The 25,867-nt window shown below is 34.7% G+C and overlaps 3 protein-coding genes, 1 long non-coding RNA gene and 2 pseudogenes across 6 annotated transcripts in view; 3 read left to right on the forward strand and 3 right to left on the reverse strand.

Moving 5' to 3' along the window:
- The window catches only part of LOC146935390 (F-box/kelch-repeat protein At3g23880-like), a 30,628-nt gene extending 12,891 nt beyond the window's left edge, over positions 1-17,737 (forward strand). The window contains exon 3 of the mRNA XM_085750607.1: positions 17,539-17,737. The gene's annotated coding sequence lies outside the window, so the exon portion shown is untranslated. The remainder of the gene's footprint in view (positions 1-17,538) is intronic.
- LOC146935391 (uncharacterized) lies at positions 1,163-5,497 on the reverse strand (annotated as a pseudogene). Its single transcript, XR_015030224.1, has 2 exons — positions 4,975-5,497; positions 1,163-2,451 (listed from the first exon to the last, which is right to left on the reverse strand). The product of XR_015030224.1 is annotated as an uncharacterized LOC146935391 (transcript).
- Positions 7,314-10,418, forward strand: LOC146935392 (F-box/kelch-repeat protein At3g23880-like). 2 transcript variants are annotated; one of them, XM_085750606.1, is made up of 2 exons: positions 7,314-8,664; positions 10,067-10,418. In XM_085750606.1, the coding sequence occupies exon 1, from the start codon at positions 7,463-7,465 to the stop codon at positions 8,630-8,632; it is 1,170 nt and encodes a 389-aa protein (XP_085606732.1). In that variant the 5' UTR covers positions 7,314-7,462; the 3' UTR covers positions 8,633-8,664; positions 10,067-10,418. The 2 variants fall into 2 exon arrangements, with proteins under 2 accessions (XP_085606732.1, XP_085606731.1); XM_085750605.1 differs by having other exon boundaries at positions 7,314-8,660.
- On the reverse strand, positions 10,559-12,871 carry LOC146935393 (uncharacterized; annotated as a pseudogene).
- On the forward strand, positions 14,637-17,737 carry LOC146935394 (F-box/kelch-repeat protein At3g06240-like). Its single transcript, XM_085750600.1, has 2 exons — positions 14,637-15,923; positions 17,379-17,737. The coding sequence occupies exon 1, from the start codon at positions 14,693-14,695 to the stop codon at positions 15,893-15,895; it is 1,203 nt and encodes a 400-aa protein (XP_085606726.1). The 5' UTR covers positions 14,637-14,692; the 3' UTR covers positions 15,896-15,923; positions 17,379-17,737.
- Positions 17,738-20,617: 2,880 nt separating this feature from the next.
- LOC146935395 (uncharacterized) lies at positions 20,618-24,507 on the reverse strand. Its single transcript, XR_015030225.1, has 2 exons — positions 24,172-24,507; positions 20,618-21,006 (listed from the first exon to the last, which is right to left on the reverse strand). It is a non-coding gene; the product is annotated as an uncharacterized LOC146935395 (long non-coding RNA).
- Between the last annotated feature and the right edge of the window lie 1,360 nt (positions 24,508-25,867).

Raw genomic sequence — 25,867 nt, forward strand, 5'->3', positions numbered from 1 at the left:
ATATTTCCAAAGGATTCCTTTTGGGATAAGTAAGTGGATTTTTTTTTCAGTCTTATAACAAACTTTAATCCTCTATTCTGTTTTTCATTGTGGTTATACTAAGTTTGATTTGTCAAAACTTAAACCACCCTCTACAGGTTTCCATACTTCTTGCCATGCTTCATTGTATCAGCTATGGCATTTGTAGTAGCAATTTCCTGCATTTGGCTACCAGTATGTATCTTAAAGTCCAACATTTATCTGTTCATGCGTCACATATATAGTTGCCCTCTTTATATTGTGTGACTTCTATTCTGATGTTAATTTTCTGATGATATGTCACCGTATTTCAGTATCCTTATTATGTGGTTTTCGGTTTTCTCCTATCAGTACTAATGATCTAAAACATCTGCATCAACGTAGGAGACACTTCATATATGCAGTGAAGAACTTTGGAGTAGATTCGTTGAGTTTGGATTGATTAGTTCCATTTGAATATTTGATGTAATACCAAATATGTTTCCAAATTTTATGTATTTTATAAATTAACAGGTAAAATAAAATGAGTGATGCCTTTTGAAAAAAATTATTGGAATGAACCAGTTCATTTATTCAAAACTGTTTATAACAGTGTTTCACTAATCTATCCGAGTACTTGTATGATTTGTTTGGTTTTACGTTCATTCAATGTGAACATATCCTTGGCTGAACTACATAAAAGGATTTCCTATATTCAGTGTAGTCAACACTCACTACAGTCAGTGATCTTGACCATCACCATTGATATAGATCTAATGGTTCAGATTTTAACTACGGAAAAGGATTTCCTATAATCTGTGCAGTCAACACTTACTACACTCATTTTAGCTTTCAGATCTCTATTCAATGGATTAGACAAACATAATGCAGTGACTTTAAGAAATTTTAACTCCAAGGAACTAAGGTTCATAAGCTGCATAGTTCTTCTATGTTGAGCTGTATTGAACATTTGCAGATTGAAACTCAAACACAAGCAAGCATGGATGAACTTTGGAAAACTAGAAGTTTCTTGGTAGTTCTAATACATGATATTAAAATAAGTTTTTGGCTTTCGAATGTCTTAGTAAATTATAATATTATTTGCACGGCTTGTTTGGTAATTGGTAACTTTGAAAACTATAAGTTTTTGAGTACTTGCATGATATTAAATAAAGTTGTTGGCATTCATTATCCATAGTAAAAAAGGAATAAAGATAATTAGCGTACAACATGGTTAAAACAATAAATTGGTACAAACTAAGTTTCTATTGTAAATCTTACCCTACAATGTTTCTTTCTGTTTTCCTGTTTCAAGGAATTGGATTTTTTCAGACATGATTGATTTCAGAGGTGATCCTGTTAGTTTTGCTGAGGGATGCACATGATATAAATGCTTCAACTTTCTTTGTTTGTGTTCAAAAGGATCTAGCCAAAACCAGATACAAGCATCACCAAACCAGACCTTCCTTTTGGCATATTGATATGCAGCAACTGCATCACTTTCTTCGAAAAAAGCCACCTGAGCTGAGCCAGTGTAACAAAAGACACTTGTGTTTGAAGAGTCTACTGAGCCAAATACACTGAACTTCTTTATTAACTGTTCCTTTGATGGTAGGTTGAAATTCTTGGGGAACTTCATGTTCAGAAATGTAGAACAAATGGGAACATGTGTTCCTGATTGCTCTCCAACTTTTAAATTGGGTATTGAACAAGAAGCAACATGTTGATAGGAATTCATCAGTAAAGATTATGCTAGTTTCAGGAAAGTGTGTGCAGGACAGATTGTCTTTTCGAATACTTTCTTCTGGTTCAAGAGTACTGATGTGTGAGATCCTAGGCCTGGTTTTTCTTGAGATGTATGCAAAACCTTCATTTTCTTGAACTCAGCAAATTTGAGGACATAAAGCATGTTTATCTGGTCGCTTTCTTTTTCTGTTGAGGCATATAGTGGTTTCTATGTCCTGCAACCTAGAGAAAAGCCTTGGTACATTGTCTCCTCTTTCACCCATATAATCGACCAAATGAGTCTTGAAGTCAGAAGCGACAGAAAAATGAGCTTCACTCATTCTAGAACAATTTTCAAAGCAGATTCAACCATTCCATGCTCTAATATATTTTTAAATCTAGGACGGTTCTTCCTTTCAAACTTTAGATTTTTTCCCCAAATGTGAAATGGGCTTAAAGCAGGAGAATGCACAATGAGTTCAGCCTTACCACTGTTAGTTGGAGCCTCTGGAATAACCAAAAGTTTATTCTGAAACAACTGTACAGAATGTCCTTCCAAATCAGGAACTGTTGGCTTCAATCTTCTTATAGCACCAATGGTCATGTTTTTCTGTCCTCGGTCGGATGTGACCTGATGTTTTTCCTTGGGTTCTAAAGCCATAGATTCTCGAGTAACTAAGAGTACCTTCTGACTCAAAGAGGAACATTGATGCTGCTTCACATTATCACCTAATGATAAACACCAGAAGTTTTTAATATCAAGATACTATTCAACATGGGAATGAGACTAGAAGCTTAGTTAGATCAAGAAAATGGTAAATATTTACAAATTGAAATCATATAGTATAATACTTTTTCCATTTCAAATTATAGATAATTGTCACAGGCATGGTTAACGAACTCACAAGTGGACTAGTAAATTAGTCCGTGGTATGTTTCTAGGTAGGAAAATCTAGTTGAATCGCATACATACTCAATTTTGGGAAAACTCGGTTGATATTGTGTGGACTCATTCAAACTCAATTACACAAATTTATGCCCATGTAATCAAGTTTGATAAAAAGAGGAAAAATTGGGACCAAAAAAAACAAGAATGTTTCACTGTATGGTTCTACTACTTTGCTCCATCTCAATGCTTCCTTGCCAACGAAAGCCGCCCCTGCCATCATTCCCATCCTACTCGTGAAGACGTTCGCTCTTTTTCAGCGATGACCCGGATCCAGTGAACACTCATTGTCGAACAATCCTGTTCACTCATGACACACTGCAGCACCACATGAACTTGCCGCTGCATTACTACACAAGACAATAATCTCCCTCCAACTTTCTTCTGCACCTCTGCGCTACTGCTTGGTGCTTTACCAATGCCTTCTTGACTTGATAAGGTGCAGTTTTCACAGAAAAGCACAGAACAAATCTATCTCTATATCTAATCTCTGTTTCTGATTTTTCCTGTGTAGTCAGGTATGCACAATTGTATATTTTTGTTCTATTATTTTGAATGTTCATAGGTATTTAGCTCTTTCTTTTAAATGATATCAGCTTATGAACTTGTGTTCTGGACATTCGTGTATCTTTAAGACTTTTACAATACTATCACACTTATGTGATTTACTTTATTAAAGATCTGAAATGTTAATTATAACATTAATGGTAATATCACACAACTTATAAGTTCCTTTAATATTAATTTTTAATCATCTGATCGAGATTTTTTTCTAATAAAAGTCCAACTAAACTCTATCTTTATTTAACCATGTTATCGGTGCAACTGCAAAGTATCCATTAATGTCAAAAAAACATGTAGGATAGACAGAATGAATTTTCTCTTGCAATTAAGTTTCCTCCATATACAAGAGGCCAAATTTGAATCCATGACCACTAGCTTACGGTGCCTAACTCCTTATTCTCGTATCACTTTGTAACAAACACATGTTGTTTCAGCCCTTATCAAGCTTCTTTACTTCTCCACAAATGTCATGTCTATATACGATTCTAGCATCCTGCCTGTATCGCTATAAATAATATAGGCGACAAGGGAGTCAGGCACGTGCAAGCCACGTTTGCGACATAAACACATTAGCGGCGTACCTCGGCAAACGGTCATTTATCACGGGTCTTTACGTAGCGACCCTGCACTGCTCTTATTCGAGGATGACCCTAGTACATATCATGCTTTGACTAAGCCGTCCCACATGAAACACATGTGGCCTTGACTAAAGTCTAGAGAGGTTGATTAGCGGGGGGACCCCATGATCCTCCACTCTCCACTTTCCACTCACCCCTAGGTCCTACACTCACCTACTACTTCCATTGGCTGAACTTTAAATAAGAGGATACATGCCTCCGCAATTCACTCACTTCTTCATCCCCACTTCACTACTACTAGAGAGAACTATGTAGCTCTGATCCCCTGAGCCACTTAGGGATAGGTAGGACCAGAGATCCTCCCTGTCGAGCTAGAATAACAACTTCCGACTCGTTGGCTCAATGTTGGCGACGTCTCCATTAGGGTCTCTACTGCTGTACTTAGCGCAAGTACACATCCTTTCCACAAATCTCGACCTTGTTTTCTACGATGATTGCCCTAAGAGCTAGAATAACAACTTCCGACTCGTTGGTTCAATGTTGGCGATGTCTCCATTCACCCTAGGAGTTTCTCACTGTCATTGCCATGGCAAGGAGGGTCTCTATGGTTGTACTCAGCGCAAGTACACATCCTTTCCACAAATCTCGACCTCGTTTTCTACAATGATTACCCTAATTTTCTCTATGTCTTATCTTATGTAGCACTAACACATTTGATCAAAGGCGTGTATGGTGTCCGGTACGTGTAAATGTCGCACATATACGACACTACATGCATGTGATTACAATCATACAATGAACTATGTCATTTTCTCAAATTATTATCAATGCCAACTTGTCAGTGATTGTGTAGTGTTCTGTGTACGTGTTTGTGAGTCTGTGTCCATTCTTTATAAGGCAACCACTTATAGTTGCTAGATTCTATCAAAACCTCGATTAAAGTTTCCAATTTAGAAGCAAAACAGGATAATAGCATTCTAAACTTGTCAACAACTACGAAGCACTGACACAAACACATCAACAATGCAAATAATTTAAGAAAATGAATGAAGTTATATGTGTCGGAGGTACTTCGAGTGAGAAATTTTTTAAACCCGATCTAGAAAGTAATATCATTTTGAAAGATCAACAGTCATTTTCGTAAAAAAGATTAAAAAAAAATACCTAATTTTCGAGCTTCTCTGTAGACTTTTTTCTGATTAATGGGAGAGCACTTACGAAAAGCTTGAACCTGAGCAACAACTTTAACGGCATCAACAACACAAGAAGCTTCAACCCAAGGCAAAAAAGCAGCATCTAAAACAAAACCCAAAACTCCAACCGGATCAAATTGATAACCCGAGCCGTTCAAAACCCTCTTCGCTTCATTCTGACCCATTATACAGTGACACCGCAAACTTGAAACGATTCTCAGACCGAATAACCTAAGCACAGAACGGAACGCTTCGCATTGAAAGTCATCGTTTTGAAAGGGTAATTCATCGAAGGGGATAACCTCAGATTCGACAGAAAAGGTGCGTTGTGGGGTGTTGGGATTGTTGAAGAAGGAAAGTGAGAGGCCGAAGTGGTTGGAAGATGTGACCAAAGCCGGAGACCAATTGTTGTTGTTGTTGTTGTGAGGAAAGTGAATTGTTCTTGCCCATACTATATCACCTTTTCGAACCTTTGATGCATTTCCACTATTCATGCTTCTTTTGTTCTTGTTCAATCTTGTTTATGGGTTTCCTTCCTTTATATATTCAACAAATTGTATTGTGATTTGTGAATCTAATTTTCTCTTCTCCCGCCTAATCAAATCAAATTTAACCAAATGAAGGCGGGACATTTAAAAAGGGTTAAATGCAAGGATAATTAATCATCCTTATATTTTAAAGTCACTACTCTGTTTTTGTCTCTGCTACAAGACAAGAAAAACAGTTCTGCCTGCAACAATGTTCCTTCTCAATTGGAATGTATTTGAAATTGATCCTTCATAGGACAATAACCATATCAGGCAAAAGATCATTGGTGATTGATCAAAGCTTCAAACGACTCTTTTTGATGTGCTGACATTTCACAACGTCTCTTTCACACCTCTATATAAAGGATTGAAGACTTAGAAATTGGCAAGGACTCAACAACAATTTACAAGTGTCAAAACTCTGCTGAAATTGTTCTGCTTTCAAAAGTTCACTTAGAATTTCTGTTTCAAGTTCATATCTTGGAAATTCTAGAGTCTTAAGAGTCTGTATCTGATTTGTATTGTGAACACCACTGATTGTATATCAAGTGTTCAACCTCAAACAATTTTCTTTGCAATTCTGTTTGATTAGAAGTCTTTTCATTGTGTTCAGGAGCATAGGAAGTCTCTTGCAGTTGTGCTTGAGCAGTTTGAAGTCTCTTGCTAGTTTTAGCAGTGAGCAGTTGTAATCAGATATTACATTAGTGAACTCTCCTTGGAAGTGCAAGGGGGACATGACTACTTCCGGTTTATGGAAAGAACCTGTATAATTGCTTTGTGTTTTAGTGAAGGTGGAAAATTTTTGGAGGACTAAAAGTTGAAGGAAAATTTTAGAGGGACTAAAACAAAAAGTCGGTATATTTATAGGGACCAAAAACATATTTAATCCTAAATTTTTTGAGAGAAATTAAAAATATAGTTTTATATAAAAAAAAAATTGAGATACGAGAAACAGAGAGTGTAGGGGTGGGAAGCTTCATTCTAAAGGAGTTCCCATTCTTTTATTGAATTATTAAGCTACTTTGATACACATTGCGCTAGAAGTAGGGGTGGGGAGTGGGAACAGGCCAGGCCGTCCGACAGAGGCCTACGGCCTAGCTTATTTAAAGCCTAACTCGGCCCAGTTCGTTTATTAACAAGGTCAGACTCAAGCTTTTTATAAGGCCTATTTAATTAAACAGGTCAGGCTAAGACTTGCAAAAAAGCGTATTAAGCCCATCAGGTCGGCCTATTAAACTTTTCATATATAATATATCTTCCATTATTGATATTTTTGAAGTTTTTTTTCCACAAACACAAGCCTTCATATGATTGGTTATTTAGTAGCTGATATGTTGGTGTGATTAGACCTTCGTAAGAATTCATTATTTAGTAGCAAACATATTTGTGTGCTTTAAGCCTTAATAAGTTTTGGCCTATTTAGGAGTAGGCTTAAATGTGTTGATAGACCTTAGTATAAAATAGGCTTTTAAATAGACTTTCAGGCTTCATCATACCTTTAAAAAAGGTCAGGCCTGGCCTCAAAAATAAACCTATGACGGGTAATAGGTCGGGCTCAGGCCTATAATTTTTGAAGTAGGCCAGACTTAGGCCTTACAAAGCCCGACCCCGCCTAACCCATTTCCACCCATAGCTAGAAGTGCTTATTATATTACTCCATTTAAAAATTGAACCTCTTATAAAAATAAAGTTAATAATAAATTTTTTGAGAGAAATTAAAAATATAGTTTTATATAAAAAAATTGAGATACGAGAAACAGAGAGTGTGTAGACTGTAGAGAGTGTAGACGCATAAAAAATAACTGAGATACGAGAAACTAGGGTAGAGATTATGTAGACCCCAAATTTGGTGAATAGAATATAGATCGATAGGGTTTCTGTTGTATTTCTCTCGCGAACAAACAATTCACTTCACTTAGTTCTATACAGAAAATGGCGCAAGGTAACGATGGTGACGACAACCGAAACGCCGACTCACTCGCGGAGGAAACAACCCTAACAAGCCCACCGCTGAAGCTTCCAACTCTTCCTTTCGATCTCTTGCCTGAGATTCTGTGTAGGCTTCCGGTCAAATTACTCGTGCAGCTTCGGTGCCTTTGTAAGTTTTTCAATTCTCTTATTTCTGATCCAAAATTCGCAAAGAAGCATCTACATATGTCAACCAAGCGCCACCATCTCATGCTAACAAATGGTTGTGATGATGATGATTATGAGTTAGTTATATATGATTCTCCAATCCCATCGATTTTATCTCCTTCTACCGTTTTTACACAGACACAACTTTACCTTCCCAGTACTCTCCCAAATGAACTTTACAACAAGAAAGTGTTGTGCTGTTGCGATGGCATGTTTTGTGGGGAGCTCAATCTTGGTTCTTATTTCTTATGGAACCCTTCCATTAGAAAGTTTAAGTTATTGCCTCCTTTGGAAAATCCAGGCCAACAGGTTCCTTTTACCATAAGCTTTGGATATGATCATTCCATTGATAATTATAAGGTTGTTGCTGTTTCTCACGAAATTGAAGTTTGTGTTTATACTTTGGGTACTGATTATTGGAGAGAGATAGAGGAAATGCCATATTACGACAGACATAGCTCGGGGATATTTGCGTGTGGCACTGTTAATTGGATTTCATCTACTGGTGGGGGTTCATGGGATGTCATTATTTCTCTTGATTTAGAGGAGGAGTCATATCAAGAGCTTTACCCACCTGACTTCGGGGATGAAAATGATTCGTGGGAGTTGGGTGTGTTGAGGGATTGCTTGTGTGTCTTCGCAAGTAGTGATGAATATTGGGATGTTTGGATTATGAAGGAGTATGGAAATGAGGAGTCTTGGACTAACTTGTACACTATTCCTAACGAACTGTTATATATAAAGTCTTTGCAAGATCAGGATTTAGTAGCCGATGCTGCTTTATATGTTTCAGAGAATGACCAACTGTTGGTGCAATGTTATGAGCTTGATGATATGCAAAGAAGGGACAATATGAAGTTGGTTGTTTATGATTCCGAAACTGGCACTTTGAATATTCCTGAGTTTCAAAACAACTATGAGCATACAGACGCAATTGTCTACATTGAGAGTCTCATATCACCTTAAGCATGGATTCAACTGCAACATATATATGGTTAGTTTTTGTTTCTGTTATTTATATGTTATGCCTGCTCTGATTCTTGGTGACTTGTTAGATCATTATTAATCAATGGTTGATGGATTCTATTGGTTGAACATCTCTTTTTATTTTCAATAGTTTGGTTAATTTGAGTTGTTGATTCTCTCACATTTTGCACTATCTTTTCACAATCATAAATTGCATTAAATGGTTTGTCATTTGTTTTTCTAAGATTTGCGTTATGAATTAGATGTAATAATGTCTGCTTAGTGTTGCACAAATTTTTTAATGTCATATAATACCATTGTGATGCCAGTTTTTAAAGAAGATAATTATTGTAGAACTTATAAAAAAATATGCACTATACTGAAAAAGAGACGCAAAGTTGAATGATCTCATCCATTCATTTTATTATTCACATGATCACATCTATCAAATCTATTCATTTTAGTATCAAATGGAGACCTTTTACACACCTTTTAGCTTAGAGATGAATTGAAGCTTCATTTTTGTGGTTGATTATTTTGCTTGAGAGCTAATATACCTTGGTGCTAAGGTCCCCATCTCAAGAAACTTGGGGTTTTGTTGGTGATAGACAAGGACGCTTGATTCTGTTTTAACTTTCTTACTGTTTCGGTTATCCTTAATGGAAGGGAAAACTTGTGCTAAACCTTGCAGAACATAAATCTCGGTTTACATCTTGTCACTTGTGCAGTTCAGAATGTGAATATAGAATTAAAGTGAAAGATAAAGATGAGAACTTAGTTTATGAGTTTGACTTCAGAGCCATTTTTTGTATGTACATTATTTATATCCTCTTAGTAGTGACTAATGGAATATGTATTGATAGAAGAATTTGATTTATTGGCTGATTATATAGTGTAGTAATAATTTGAATAAGGTTGTGTTGGTCATTACTTGTTACAGATAAAATTGTTCACTATTTTGCCTTATTTGACTTGGATTATATTACTTCATGTTAAATTGCAGTTGTATGATAATCTTTTGATGGATGCATTTATTTTAGTTTTGCTATTCAAATTAAGCCACTATTTGTTTAAGGTTGGGGTTCTTTGTATAAGCAGTGAGACTTAAGATACACGCCCAAAATTGTCAAGCTTATGGGGTTCTAATACTATGAATTCATTTAAAAGTTTCAGTTTTAAGAAATCAATTAAACTTGCTAAGGGAGGTTTCATTATATTTCCAAATGGCACGTATGTGTTTTGTTATCGATATATCTACATATGTCTTACATGTGTGTTCTTAATACTAGACACAGTACTGTTTGGATTCTAACTTTTGTTTGCCTTGACTTTGTTAACATTGCATGTATTCTTTGGATTTGTTGAACTTGGTAGTGTTCAAGTTTTGGATTTTTTCTTCAATCAATGAGTTATTTTGGCTTGTTATTTCTGCAGGTCTTTTCAGATCAGATTCAACCTCAGTCGTAGGAGGAATGCCTCGTTTTTTCAATGAATGCGAGCTGGACTTTCTGTTTTTCTGCTATCTTTCGGTTCCCAGCTATAATTGGTTTTGCGTGCTGTTGGATTGCAATTGCATTTTATTACCTCTCTGTTTGGTATTTTTGATATGGTGGTGATGGACCTTGCATTGTTGTCGTTTTGACATTATGGTTATGTTAGCCTTGCTATCTTAGTGGTTTGTTAGTATGTCCTAGTCTTGCCTAGTTATGTTGGTTAGATGTGGTGTGAGTGACTTTGATTCATTGTTTTTATTTGCTGTCTTTTTTAGTGGTCAATATTTTTATTACTTTTCTTTGCTAGTACAGTGATTTTCTTCTTTTGAAACGGCTAAATATTATTCGAAACACTACCTAGCTCCAGACGAGCAAGAGGCGCAATAAACAGAACTGCAACCTGCCACCAAAACCAAAAACCAAAAACACACTATTACAACAACAGCAGACTGAAACCCAAAACTAAAACAAAACCCAGACATGATTTCAGAGGTGATCCTGTTAGTACTGCTGAGGGATGCACATGATATAAATGCTTCAACTTTATTTGTTTGTGTTCAAAAGGATTTAGCCAAAACCGGATATTAGCCTCACCAAACCGGACCTTTCTTTTGGCAAATTGATATACAGCAACTGCGTCACTTTCTTTGAAAAAAGCCACCCGAGCTGATCCAGTGTAACAAAAGACACATGTGTTTGGTGAGGCTAATATCCGGTTTTGGCTTAAGAATCTAGAGTGCCAAATACACTGAACTTCTTTATCAAATGTTCCTTTGATGGTAAATTGAAATTCTTGGGGAACTTCATGTTCAGAAATTTAGGACAAATGGGAACATGAGTTTCTGATTGCTCTCTGACTTTTGAACTGAATATAATTGGCGAACGATCCCCAGAAAATGATTTTAATCTTGTTGACTCTTTTGGCTTAAGAGGTGTTATACTTATATCACCATCACAACTTCTTTGCAGCCTCTCCTGGTAAACAGAAGAGCTAGATCTTAATACAGATTTTACTTTTGTTTCACTGGCATTGGCCTCATGATTATCAGAATGGAAGCTAAATGCTGAACTAGGAGATAATTCACATGTAAAAGACTGCTGGAACATCAATTTTTTACATCTTTCCAAATCCACTTTGCAGGCCTCATCAGTGATGTTTATGCTAGTTTCAGAAAAGTGTATGCAGGCCTGATTGTCTTTTCGAATACTTCCTTCTGGTTCAAGAATACTGATGTGTGAGATCCTAGGTCTGGTATTTCTTGAGATGCATTAAAACCCTTCATTTTCTTGAGCTCTGCGAATTTGAGGACATAAGGCATGTTTATCTGGTCGTTTTCTTTTTCTGTTGAGGCATATAGTGGTTTCTATGTTCGGCAACCTAGAGAAAATCCTTGGTACATTGTCTCCTCTTTCACCGATATAATCGACCAAATGAGTCTTGAAGTCAAAAGCTATAGAAAAATGAGCTTCACTCATTCTAGAACAATTTTCAAAGCAGATATCAACCATTCCATGCTCTAATATATTTTTAAATCTAGGACGGTTCTTCCTTTCAAACTTTAGATTTTTTCCCCAAATGTGAAATGGGCTTAAAGCAGGAGAATGCACAATGAGTTCAGCCTTACCACTGTTAGTTGGAGCCTCTGGAATAACCAAAAGTTTATTCTGAAACAACTGTACAGAATGTCCTTCCAAATCAGGAACTGTTGGCTTCAATCTTCTTATAGCACCAATGGTCATGTTTTTCTGTCCTCGGTCGGATGTGACCTGATGTTTTTCCTTGGGTTCTAAAGCCATAGATTCTCGAGTAACTAAGAGTACCTTCTGACTCAAAGAGGAACATTGATGCTGCTTCACATTATCACCTAATGATAAACACCAGAAGTTTTTAATATCAAGATACTATTCAACATGGGAATGAGACTAGAAGCTTAGTTAGGTCAAGAAAATGGTAAATATTTACAAATTGAAATCATATAGTATAATACTTTTTCCATTTCAAATTATAGATAATTGTCACAGGCATGGTTAACGAACTCACAAGTGGACTAGTAAATTAGTCCGTGGTATGTTTCTAGGTAGGAAAATCTAGTTGAATCGCATACATACTCAATTTTGGGAAAACTCGGTTGATATTGTGTGGACTCATTCAAACTCAATTACACAAATTTATGCCCATGTAATCAAGTTTGAGAAAAAGAGGAAAAATTGGGCCAAAAAAAAAAACAAGAATGTTTCATTGTACGGTTCTACTACTTTGCTCCATCTCAATGCTTCCTTGCCAACGAAAACCGCCCCTGCCATCATTCCCATCCTACTCGTGAAGACAATCTATTGTTCACTCTTTTTCAGCGATGACCCGGATCCAATGAACACACACATTGTCGAACAATCCTGTTCACTCATGACACATTGCTGCACCACATGAACCTGCCGCTGCGTTACTACACAAGACAATAATCTCCTCCAAATTTCTTCTGCACCTCTGCGCTACTGCTTGGTGCTTTACCAATGCCTTCTTGACTTGATAAAGTACGGTTTTCACAGAAAAGCACGAAACAAATCTATCTCTATATCTAATCTCTGTTTCTGATTTTTTCTGTAGTCAGGTATGCACAATTGTATATTTTTGTTCTATTATTTTGAATGTTCATAGGTATTTAGCTCTTTCTTTTAAATGATATCAGCTTATGAACTTGTGTTCTGGACATTCGTGTATCTTTAAGACTTTTACAATACTATCACACTTATGTGATTTACTTTATTAAAGAGCTGAAATGTTAATTATAACATTAATGGTAATATCACACAACTTATAAGTTCTTTTAATATTAATTTTTAATCATTTGATAAGAGTTTTTCTAATAAAAATCCAACTAAACTCTATCTTTATTTAACCATGTTATCAGTACAAAGTATCCATTAATGTCAAAAAAACATGTAGGACAGACAGAGTGAATTTTGTCTTGCAATTAAGTTTCCTCCATATACAAGAGGCAAAATTTGAATCCATGACCATTTGCTTACGATGCCTAACTCCTCAGTCTCGTATCGCTTTGCAACAAACACATGTTATTAAGCCCTTATCAAGCTTCTTTACTTCTCCACAAATGTCAAGTCTATATACGATTCTAGCATCCTGTCTGTATCGCCATAAATAATATAGGCGACAAGGGAGTCAGGCACGTGCTAGCCACGTTTGCGACGTAAACACATTAGCGGCGTACCGCGGCAAAGGGTCATTTGTCACGGGTCTTTACGTAGCGACCCTGCACTGCTCTTATCCAAGGATGAGCCCAGTACATGTACATATCATGCTTTGACTAGAGTCTAGAGAGGTTGAGTAGCAGGGGACCCCATGATCCTCCAGTCTCCACTTTCCACTCACCTACTACTGAACTCTATAAATAAGAGGATACATGCCTCCGTAATTCACTCACTTCTTCATCCCCACTTCACTACTACTAGAGAGAAAAAATTTAAACCCAAAACTCCAACCGGGTCAAACTGATAACCCGGCCTAGATAAAACCCTCTTCTCTTCATTACGACCCGTAAGTAATACAGCAACACCGCAAACTCGAATCGATTCTCAGACCGAATAACCTAAGCTCAGAACGGAATGCTTCGCATTGAAATGTGTCGTCATTTCGAAAGGGTAATCCATCGAAGGGGATAACCTCAGATTCGATGAAGAAAGTGCGTTGTGGTGGGTTCGGGTTTTTGAATAAAACCCCTTTGTTATTTCCAACTACATTAATTATTTTTTTACTTACATACCTCTATTTATTATACATATTTTACTTCAATCAGCAATAAATAAAATGTTGATAACATAAAATAACTCTCTCTTAAAAGATAAAATTGTAAAAACAATAGTGTGATTATAAACAATTTTAATACAAATATCAATTTTCTTAATTTTCATGATTTTGCCGAAATGGTTTTATAATTAGGGACAATGGTAGTAATAACAAGCAAAAACCAATTATACCCACTTTAATTATTTGACAAAAATCATTATTAGATGAGAGAATATAATTGTCAAAAGATTCAGGTGTTTGTCTTCGTGAGATTAACTCGGTTAATAAGAACAATGCATAAAATATACAAGGTTCGGGATTCAAACCCAACCACCACCAAAAAAATTTTTAGGTGTTTTCATAACAAATAATCTCTATTATAGTACAATGGTATCCAAACAACAAAATTATTATTTTTTAAATAACTTTTATTACCATTACAACACAAAATAGATTCTCTAACAAAAGTAATCAGTATATGTGCGTTACAAAAGCAATACCATGACACATATTTTTAACTAAACTTAATCTATAAGTTTGTTTGACGAACCGAAACTTAGTATATAAGTTAGTGTTTTACATTTGTCAAAAAAAAAAAAAAAAGTTAGTGTTTGACTTAGTATATAAGAATTTGTTTTCCTCAAATAAAAAAAAAAAAAACTTTTTGTTTTAAGGACTATATATACATGTGTTCATTTGCATAAGAATTAAGACAACAAAAAAAACGAGTGTTCTATCGCCAGCAAGTAAAGTAGTTCTAGAGAAATGGCGCAAGGAAACGACGTCGTTTGTTCTCAGTCTCTCACGGAGGAAACAACCAACACTCAAAGGCAGCGATTGGCCACCAGAACCCTAACATACCCACCGCCAGAGCTTCCAACTCTTCCTTTTGATCTCCTTCCTGAGATTCTGTGTAGGCTTCCGGTCAAATTACTCATACAGCTTCGATGCGTCTGTAAGTTCTTCAATTCTTTAATTTCTGATCCAAAATTCGCAAAGAAGCATCTTCAATTGTCAACAAAGCGTCACCACCTGATGCTAACCAATGATTATGATTATTTTGATAGTGATCATGATGAGTTAGTAATTGAGTTAGTTATGTATGATTCAACTACCGAAAATAAAGTTACCGAAGATAAAGTTATGTATGATTCCCCAATCCTTTCGCTTTTTTCTACTCCTGACACCGTTGATGCAGAACCACGTCTTTACCTTCCCAGTACTCTCCCAAATGAACTTTACAACAAGGAAGTGCTGTGCTCTTGCGATGGTATGTTTTGTGGTGAGCTCAATAATGGTTCTTATTATTTGTGGAACCCTTCCATTAGAAAGTTTAAGTTATTGCCTCCTTTGGAGAATCACAAATTGATTAGAACACTAAGCTTTGGATATGATCACTTCATTGATAATTATAAGGTCATTGCTGTTTCTGACGAAAATGAAGTTTGTGTTAATACTTTGGGGACTGATTATTGGAGAAAGATAGAAGACATCCCATATCCTGACAACATTTGTGGACATGGAGTATTTGTTAGTGGCACTGTTAATTGGTTTGCATCCGATGTCATTATTTCTCTTCATATAGAGAACGAGTCATATCAAAAACTTTCGCTACCTGATTTCAAGAATGAAAATGATTCGTCGACCTTGAGTGTGGTGAGGGATTGCTTGTGTGTCTTTGCAAGTAATGAGATACATTGGGATGTTTGGATTATGAAGGAGTATGGAAATCAAGAGTCTTGGACTAAATTGTACACTATTCCTAGCCTGCAAGATCAGCATTTAGTAGCCGCTACTGCTTTATATATTTCAGAGGATGACCAACTGTTGGTGCGATGTTATGCGTATGAGGTTGTCAAGTTGGTTGTTTATGATTCCAAAACTGGCACTTTGAATATTCTTGAATTTCTAAACGACTTTGTGTATAATAACGCAATTGTCTATATTGAGAGTCTCATATCACCTTAAACATGGATTCAACTGCAACATATATATGGTTAGTTTTTGTCTGTGTTACTTATATGTTATGTCTGCTCTGATTCTTGATGACTTGTTAGATCATTGTTAATTAATGGTTCATGGAATCTAGAGCTTGAACATTTCTTTTTATTTTAAATAGTTTGGTTAATTTGAGTTGTTGATTCTCTCACATCTTGCACTATATTTTAAATAATTCACAATCATGAATTGCATTAAAAGGTTTGTCATATAATTTTCTAAGATTTGCGTTATGAATTAGATGTAATAATACCTGCTTGGTGTTGCACAAATTTTTTAATGTTTGCTTCAGATCTTGCACAATGCATTATGAACTAAACTGAATATGTCATATAATACTATTGTGATGTCAGTTTTTAAAGAAGATAATTATTGTAGAACTTATAAAAAAAAAAACACACTATTGATAAAGAGACGCAAAGTTGAATGATCTCATCCATTCATTTTGTTATTCACATCTATCAAATCCATTCATTTTAGTATAAAATGGAGACCTTTTACATACCTTTTAGCTTAGAGATGAATTGAAGCTTCATTTTTGTGGTTGATTGTTTGGCTTGAGAGCTAATATACCTTGGTGCTAAGGTCCCCATCTCAAGAAACTTGGGGTTTTGTTGGCGATAGACAAGGACACTTGATTCTGTTTTAATTTTCTTACTGTTTCGGTTATCCTTAATGGAAGGGAAAACTTATGCTAAACCGTGCAAAACATAAGTCTCGGTCTACATCTTGTGCAGTTCAGAATATGAATATAGAATTAAAGTGAAAGATAAAGATGAGAACTTAGTTTATGAGTTTGACTTCAAAGCCATTTTTTGGATTTACATTATTTATATCCTCTTAGTAGTGACGAATGGAATATGTATTGATAGAAGAATTTGATGTATTGGCTGATTATATAGTGTAGTAATAATTTGAATAACGTTGTGTTGGTCATTGCTTGTTATAGATAAAATTGTTCACTATTATGCCTTATTTGACTCTGGATTATATTATTTCATGTTAAATTGCAGTTATGTGATAATCTTTTCATGGCTGCATTATTATAGATTTGCTATTTGAATTAAGCCACTATTTGTTTAAGGTTGGGGTTCTTTGTATAAGCATTGAGACTAAGATACAAGCCCAACAATGTCAAGCTTACGGGGTTCTAATACTGTGAATTCATTTAAAACTTTTAGTATTAAGAAATCAATTATACTTCCTAAGGGGGGTTTCATTATATTTCCAAATGGCACGTATGTATTTTGTTATCGATATATTTACATGTGTGTTCTTAATGTTAGACACAAATTACAATATTGGTTGGATTCTAACTATTGTTTGCCTTAACTTTGTTAACATTGTATGTTTTTTTACATTTTATTTCTTCAGATTTGTTGAACTTGGAAGTTGTCAAGTTTTGGATTTTTTTCTTCAATCATCGAGTTATTTTGGCTTGTTATTTTTGCAGGTCTTTTCGGATCAGATTCAATCTCAGTCGGAGGAGGAATGCCTCGTTTTTTCAATGAATTTGGGCTGGACTTTCTGTTTTTCAGCCATCCTTCGGTTCCCAGGCTTGTGCTGCTATAATTGGTTTTGCAATTGCACTGTGGCTGTATGACAGTTAGTAGGTTGTTTGAGTTTGTTTAGCTCTCTTTCTGGTTGGTATTTTGATATGGTTATGTTAGCCTTGCTATCTTATGTTAGTCTTGCCTAGTTATGTTGTTTAGATGTGGCGTGACTTTGATTCATTGTTATTTGCTGTCTTTTTTAGTGGTCAATATTTTTATTACTTTTCTCTGCTAATACAGTGATTTTCTTCTTCTTTTTGGTGGTCAATATTTTTATTACTTTTCTCTGCTAATACAGTGATTTTCTTCTTCTTTTGAAACGGCTAAATATTATTAGAAACACTACCTAGCTCAAGACGAGCAAGAGGCGCAATAAACAGAACAAAACTGCAGCCTGCCACCAAAAACACACACTGCTACAACAACAGCAGACTGAAACCCAAAACTCCAACCGGGTCAAACTGATAACCTGACCCGTTTAAAACCCTCTCCTCTTCATTACCTGTTATACAGCGACACTGTAAATAGAAACCATTCTGAGACTGAATAACTTATGCGCAGAATGGAACGATTCGCATTGAAAGGTTTCGTTTCGAAAGGGTAATACATTGAAGGGGATAACCTCATATTCGACGAAAAATTTGTGTTGTGGGAAGTTGGGGTTGTCGAAGAAAGAGAGTGAAATGCCGAGATCGTTGGAAGATGTGACCAAAGCAGGAGACATCTTTGAACCTTCCTCGTGAATCTTGTGATTGTGAATCTTTTTTATTTTCCTCTTCTCCCACCCTAATCAATTCCAACCAAATAAAGGCGGGACTTATTTATTTAAAAGGAGGTCATTTAAAAGGATTAAATATATTACCACATTCATCTCAAATTAGATGTCATCTTTCTTAATTTTTTTATTTCAAAATATTTTTTCATTTGATAATATAAATATAACATTTATTATTCTTTTTCATTAACATACCTTTATTTTTTGTATTTCTATTATTTATAATTATTTTTCTAACAATAAATAATAAGAGTGTTTTAGTAACTAAATCACATTTTACCTTTAAAAGAAACATTTTTAATAGTTACTGAAGGGTTTACATGTTAAGTTTTTTGACACTACCAAGAAAAAAAAAAGTTTTTGACACATTTATTTATAGATCAAATACATTTTTATATTCCAAACAAAAATTTTAAAACATTTTGAAGATGTCTCGAAGTTCTTTTTCATTTCCGTTGTTACAACTTCTATTTTGCGACAATGTTAAAATATTTTAATTTAGACAAAAACTCTAAAAAAGTATTTTTTTTCTATATATATAATTGTTTTATTAATTTTCATTAATGTATTTATGTCGTATTGCACTGGTAATTGCACTACGTATATGAGCTTCAGAACTCCGCATTCCCCCCTTTTTTAAAATAAATGTGGTATTGATGTTTTTCACGTAAATAAAGAAAATCAATTAATCAAGGAAAATGCTAGATCTTATGAAAACTATTCGTTGTAATATGTGAATGACCTGCCGCTACATGGGCAGCCAATTGTTTAGAAATTGCATCCAAAACACTCATCAATTTGTGTCTGGCTAACTAATTCCATTTGACTCTTCTCACCGGCGGAGCCAGAAATTTAGCAGATCCTGGGCAAAATATTTTACCAAATATTTTCAGAATATATATTAAACAGTTTTAAAATTTTAGCAAAATTGTGAATTGGTGCAGTGGTTTGATTTTTTTGAAGCTAACATGAAGAACTGCGGTTCGAGTCACTACAAGGTTGCTTTTTTTGAATAAAAATATTTTTAATTTTTAATACTAATACAATAGAAAATAAAAAGGACAATAGAAAATAAAAAGGAGGGTAACCGTGGATCAAACCCATGAACTAAGGGGGTTTGGGAGTGCGCCTATCCACTGCAACACCATGTAACATATGATATATCATGGATAATATAATTATAGGTAAGTTGAGGACTGCAGTGGCACCTATGGGTCTCCAACGAGATCCGGGACTGAGCCCGGGCGTGTGCCCAGGCTAGTTGGGTGGTAAAACCACCCCTGTCTCTTCTCTTTAGCTCTTTAGCTCCCCTGTCATTATGCGATTTGTATTCATTTAGAGCCAAATTCTAAATCAATGTTTGGTCTTTCATAATACCTTCAATTGAAGCAACTAAGACCATTCAAGTTTGAGCTATATGACTTGTAGTGAACATTTTAATCAGTTGCAAGTCAACAAAGTTGTGTACATGATATTTTTTCAGGAGAAACGTGAACCTCTCTCACGCATCATGGAGATTCTACGTCCCACTACAAAACTGATCTCCTTTCTTTTCCATGCACTTTGTGATAGGAAAGAACCGATTAGAAAAATCTTCTCTGCAACTAGTCCTTTTCTTTTCACATGAAGAGTAGATGAAAAATCTTAGTTTCTTGACATATTCAGAGACTCCATTCGGATTGGTGGTAGAAAAAGTCTCGTAGAAAAACAACTCATGTTTTATAGAAATATCTGAGTTAGCCTTAGTAAAAAATGCCTTTTGAGCTTGTAGTTTTCTTCTCTGTGCAAGGTGAAACTGTTAGGAATGAACTAGGACTTGGAACAAATTTTTTCCAAATTGTATGGAACTCAATTCTTCATTGTTTATTGCCTACATACTTCCATAGCATCCACGATAGCACCAAATTTTGATTGATCAATTTGTTTGGTCAATACCAAAAGACACGACACCCTGCTGAGTTTTCTTGCTAGGAAAATACAAAAACTTAAAATGATCTTTTAACACAAAATAGACTTTTCCTAAACTATGCGTAACACTAAAGTGCATGTTACAACAAGGACTCATCAACTGTTAGGTATTTTTAAAAACACGTCAAAAACACCGTCCAACACCCTCCATTTTTTCGGATTTCATAATCTGAAATAGGTGTTGATGGTGGAAAAAGAAAATTCACAAATCATTGTGTAAACTATAAAGATCTCTATTCAAGGGTTCAGACGGTGACATAAAGACATTGACATTTCTTGTATTGTATTTCTTTCTTCTAATAATATTTTTTTCCTTTAAAACCTAATCAAAATATATTTTTATTTTCTGCAGAAAAATGATTTTAAAAATAAGCTTACACAAACATAACTAAAACATGTAAAATGATTTTTAAATAATCTTAAACAAACGGGTAACAAATATGTTTTTGCAAGGAAAATACAACATCCAAATGCATTTTGCAATTAAAGAATCCCTCAATTATCCATTTCACCATTCGCAATCACACAACCTATCCATGTTCTATCAAGACAAACAACAGACAATAATAAAGTCAGAGACCAGTTTATCTATTCAAAACATATAGGTTTTTCACCGTCTAGTTTGACTCCAGAAGAAATAATCAAACAGAACTTAAGAAGTTAAATAACCCTAGAACTATTACCCTTTTTCATCCCATCTTCAGCAAAGCTCCAGACCACAAAAAGAACCCGAGCAATTCTGATTTTGAATAACCTTTCCATTGAAACAAACAAACACAGCCAACCTGAAAAAGAGACGTTCCAACTATTACGTCATAAGGAGTACTTTGAGGCTTAAGGTGCAATTAAAATTACAAACACAATAGTGAGACATTATAAGGTAGAACTCGTATGGAAAGGATCTTCACTACCATCTCAGAAACTATCAATCATATTCAGACCATTTTATCAATGTTATGAAATGTACAATGTGCTGCGTGTGTGTAAGAATTTAAAAATATCATTTGCACAACAATATAACGAATATATCTTTGAAGCAAAACTTTAAAACGCCTGCAAATGAAACACCAAGATATAAAAAATCCATTTTCCGATTAATCATTCAACAAGAAGAAACCGTTATTTTGTAAACTTCTATCCCGCAAACATTATCAAAAATCAAGAGCTAAAACATAGAAACCATAATACGCTCCTTGTCAATTTGAATTAGTGCATACTATGAATGTTATCAAAATCGTGATTTAGATCCAGATCTTATACAAGATCATTTGCAGCTCGAAAAATTGAAGTCAAGATTGTAAAAGTAAATCGGGTTTTTTGTACAAGGAGCAAGTGCAGCCTCTCATTCTGTCTCTCTCAGTTGCACGCAACAGTGTGGCCATTTCTCTCTAAATTGTGAATCGTGACGCTCTGCCTCTCCCTTCATATGATTCATTCAGTTTCTTTCTTCTAACACATCTCTCTACCAACACATCAGACATTAAATACTTAGCTAGAAAATAAATGCATGGCATAAATCATATTGGCATTTCAACTCAGCCAATCAGAAAACTAGACACCACTAAGCAGTAACAAAAAAAAATCATCATATGCACAATTAAAAGATCAATATTACGTCAAAACAGAAACCAAAATGTTTGCAATTATAATTACCCTAAAAACCAACATAGTTGGAATGGTAACCCTTAATCGAACACTGAATGTACTATATGATTAATTAAAAACTAGCAAGGCATGAAGTTACCAAGAAATTCATAACATGTTAATTTCTTTAGAAAATTGATGACTAACATGCATGGAGGGAAGCTCTACTGAGAGGGCAGTTAGGCTGAGAAATAAGCCACCTATCCAAGCACTCATAATGATAAACATGTAGACATTCTGTTAACAACCTCACGTCCTCACCTTTTCATTATTTTGGAAAATACTCAAAACTATGCAGCGTTCTTTCTTAATCTCAAAACTAGATAAGTAAAAATGAGGCATAGAATTGCATTTCAATCTCACCAATGGTGCAAGAACCTGATGCTCACAAAAAACAAGTTTAAACGAACGAACATATGCAAGAGAGTCAAACCATCCAGCAATACTAGAAACTAGCATTTCTACAAGGTTAACTAATATTGAAAGAAAACCTTATTAAACACTACGAAAAAAAGGATTCTAAAATCTAAGAAAATGAATCTTCTACTCCTATCTTTGTTGTCTCGTTCAATAATTAAACCCAACCAAACTCATATTGTCCTAAGCAAAGATGCAACTCAACTGTACTATGAGTCGTATATACTTTAATTGTTAATTTGCAGTAATCAACACTATCTTACAAGAGAAGTGTGTAAAGAAATTAAGCCGATTAAGCTAATAACAAAAACTGAGAATGACCATACTATTCCAAACTGTCATGGGAAAACTGAAGTTTTCAAGATATGAGTCTGTTCTCTCTCGATCTCTAGATAACTAGTTCAAAAAGAGGACAGAAAGAACCTAGGTATCATGAAAAACCCTATAATTGGACAACTATCATCACCACCAAGAAAATAAAAGGCTAACTGGTAAAAAATCCTCAATTGATAAATGTAACCATACATCATAAGTTAGAAGCTCTGCAAAAATTAGACCATGTTCATGAATAAATTCCACTGTGCAGCAAAATACAATCAGCAAAGGACTAACGAGAGCTGACAAGTAGATTAGCTACTCATTAAAGTGCATTTGTTAAACACAAAGCATCACACATGCAGATCTTTATGGAGCAATGAACATGAATATTGGAAACAGTAGGGTGAGGTTCTTCAGGAAAAGGCGAATATGCATAGAACTTTGCGTTAGTAAACTCAAAGTTTGGGCAAGAAAAAATACATGAAAAATTTACTTGGTAACTGTGGTTTTAGTTCAGTTCAGCGTGGAAAACCAAACTGGTTTGCAATTTTATCAAATCGAACAAGTTGAGGTTGAATTCTATCAAATCAAACAAGTTGAGAATCAACCTAATTCAGACCGATTCTGGTTGATGCACCATGTTTTGTGTTTTAGAACTGAACTTTAAAACAGACATTGTTTTTTTCTTATACATCTAGAAAACCTTAACAAAAATTCATAAATGCAAAAAAAGTGATTCAGGCCTAATACGTTTCAAATGCCTGTGCCAAAATTTTGATAGTTTCTATTTTCTAACCACAAACAAATTAACAACGTAGTTAGGTTTTCACCACTAGTTTTGAAACATTGAATTTTATGCAATGAATATTATTTTTCCATCACAACTTTTGGTCTCTACTTTGTCCTTCAAGTTCTTCCACTGCATAACAAAAATCCAAAGACAGGCCAAAAAAAGAATAATTTATGATTTACTGATAGACAATTACCTAAAAAATAGCTTCCATCTCATTGTTAATAGTCAGACCAATAGTTTACATATGTGCTAAATAAAATTGGATATTCAATATTCTTTAAAAAATGACATCGCAATAGTTTTCTATAACATATTAATTTTAGTTCATAATGCATTGTGCAAGATTTCAAGCAAACATTAAGAAATTTGTGCAACACTAAGCGGACATTGTAACATCTACATCACAACGCAAATCTTAGAAAATCAGATGACAAGATGTGTGAGAATCAACAACTCAAATTATTGAAAATAAAAAGCAATGTTCAAGCTATAGAATCCATCAACCATTGATTAATAATGATCTAACAAGTCACCAAGAATCAGAGCAGGCATAACACACTACCTTAGGGAAATTATGTTCATTTGTGAGAGTACTAGGAAAGTAAAGTTGTGTCTGTGGAACAACAGTAGAAGTAGAAAAAAACCGAAGCTATTGGAGAATCATACATATCTAACTCATCATAAGCATCTGGTAGCATGAGATGGTGGCGCTTGGTTGAAATGTGAAGATGCTTCTTTGCGAAATTAGGATCAGAAATAAGAGAATTGAAAAACTTACAAAGGCACCGAAGCTGTACGAGCAATTTGACCGGAAGCCTACAGAGAATCTCAGGCAGGAGATCAAAAGGAAGAGTTGGAAGCTCCGGCGGTGTGTATGTTAGGGTTCCGGCGACCAATCGCTGTTGGGTGCTTCCTCCGTGAATGACTGAGAACAAACGACGTCGTTTCCCTGCGCCATTTCATTAGAACTACGTCGTTTCGACAACAACAACGTTCAATTGACTCTGGCTTGTGGGTTTAAGCGGTGGAATGGCGGCCAGCGGCGTCGTAATAGAAACAATCACAATGATGATGGAGTTTTATTTTGGTTTTAATTCAATTAAATTATTTTAAAAGAGATGTATGTGTCAGAATCTTATTGGTCGACAACTGTGTAACATGACTTTACACTGTCAACACTTATCGAAACAAATCAAACATCTTACATGCTACTTGTTTTTATATGTTAGTTAAAAAGTATAGTCAAAATAAATCATATGAATAATACACATTGCAAAAATGCAACATGTATTTTTAAACGGAAGGAGTACATACTATTTTTTAATTATAAGACTCTTTTAAAACATCTACTTATCTCTAAATATAAAATCCTCTATATAAATTTTTAGATGTATTTATAAACCTTTATTCTAAATATAATCCATATTAATATTATCAATTTTCTTTAGCATATAAAAAATCAATATTGAATGTACTCATGTGTAAATGTTTTTTTTTTTCTTAACACTATTTTTACACAAAAGATGATTTAGTAAAAATTATATCAGCTATACTAACAACTTTTTTTTATTATACCTAAAAAGTATCAAAAACATCTTGTAAAATAGGTAAAAGGTTCTACCTTATTTGGGTAACAGTCTTAGATAAGTGGCATTGGGGTAACAGTCTTAGATAAGTGGCATTGATTACCTCGTGGCCACATTTAAGCTTTGTTTGGGAGTATGGAGGGGAGCGGAGGGGAGGGTTTTGGAAAAAAGGAAGGAGCAAGTGGAAGAAATAGAAGACATTGGAAGGAGAGGGCTTTGGAGGTTAATTTTTTACTCATAATAAAAAATCCCCCTCATTTGGGGGAACTCAAAAATTGTATTGGGGGAGGGTTTTGGGGGGTTATGGAGGGCTTATATGAATTTTTCAAATCCAATATATGTTGTTATTATATTCTTAAAATTAAAAGTATATTAATCATAAGTATTAGTTTATCATTCTCTAAAAAACTGTTCTTTCAAAAAATGTGAATTTTTTGTCCATTTTTCTATATATTTCTAACCCCCAAAGCTCTCTCTTCCCTTCCCCTCCAAACTCCCAAACAAAGTCTTAATGTTGAACAATCTATCAAATAAAATTACAGTGGATATGAATTATATGGTAAATAAAAAAAGAGCTTATAATCCAACACTGTGACACGTCTAATCTGAATAGTATTCGTATTTCATATCACATCACCATTGTTTTTTATTTGTCCCATTTTGTAAGACATGTTTCAAATTTCAAGAATTCTTTATTACAAAGGTATACTCTACCAAAAAACACACTGAAGTCCAAAAAAATGACAAAAAAAAAAGCTCCTATCAAGGTCATTTTATAGAATAAATGTTGTCAGTAGCACCACGAAGACCATCCATTTTTTTATTGAAACAATGAAGACCAGCCATTTTTAAAAACTATTTTTCTTACTTGCTACCTCTGGTCACATT

The sequence above is a fragment of the Medicago sativa genome, chromosome 3, assembly GCF_051527215.1.
Source record: "Medicago sativa cultivar Bolivia chromosome 3, Bolivia_mono, whole genome shotgun sequence".
Classification (NCBI taxonomy): domain Eukaryota; kingdom Viridiplantae; phylum Streptophyta; class Magnoliopsida; order Fabales; family Fabaceae; genus Medicago; species Medicago sativa.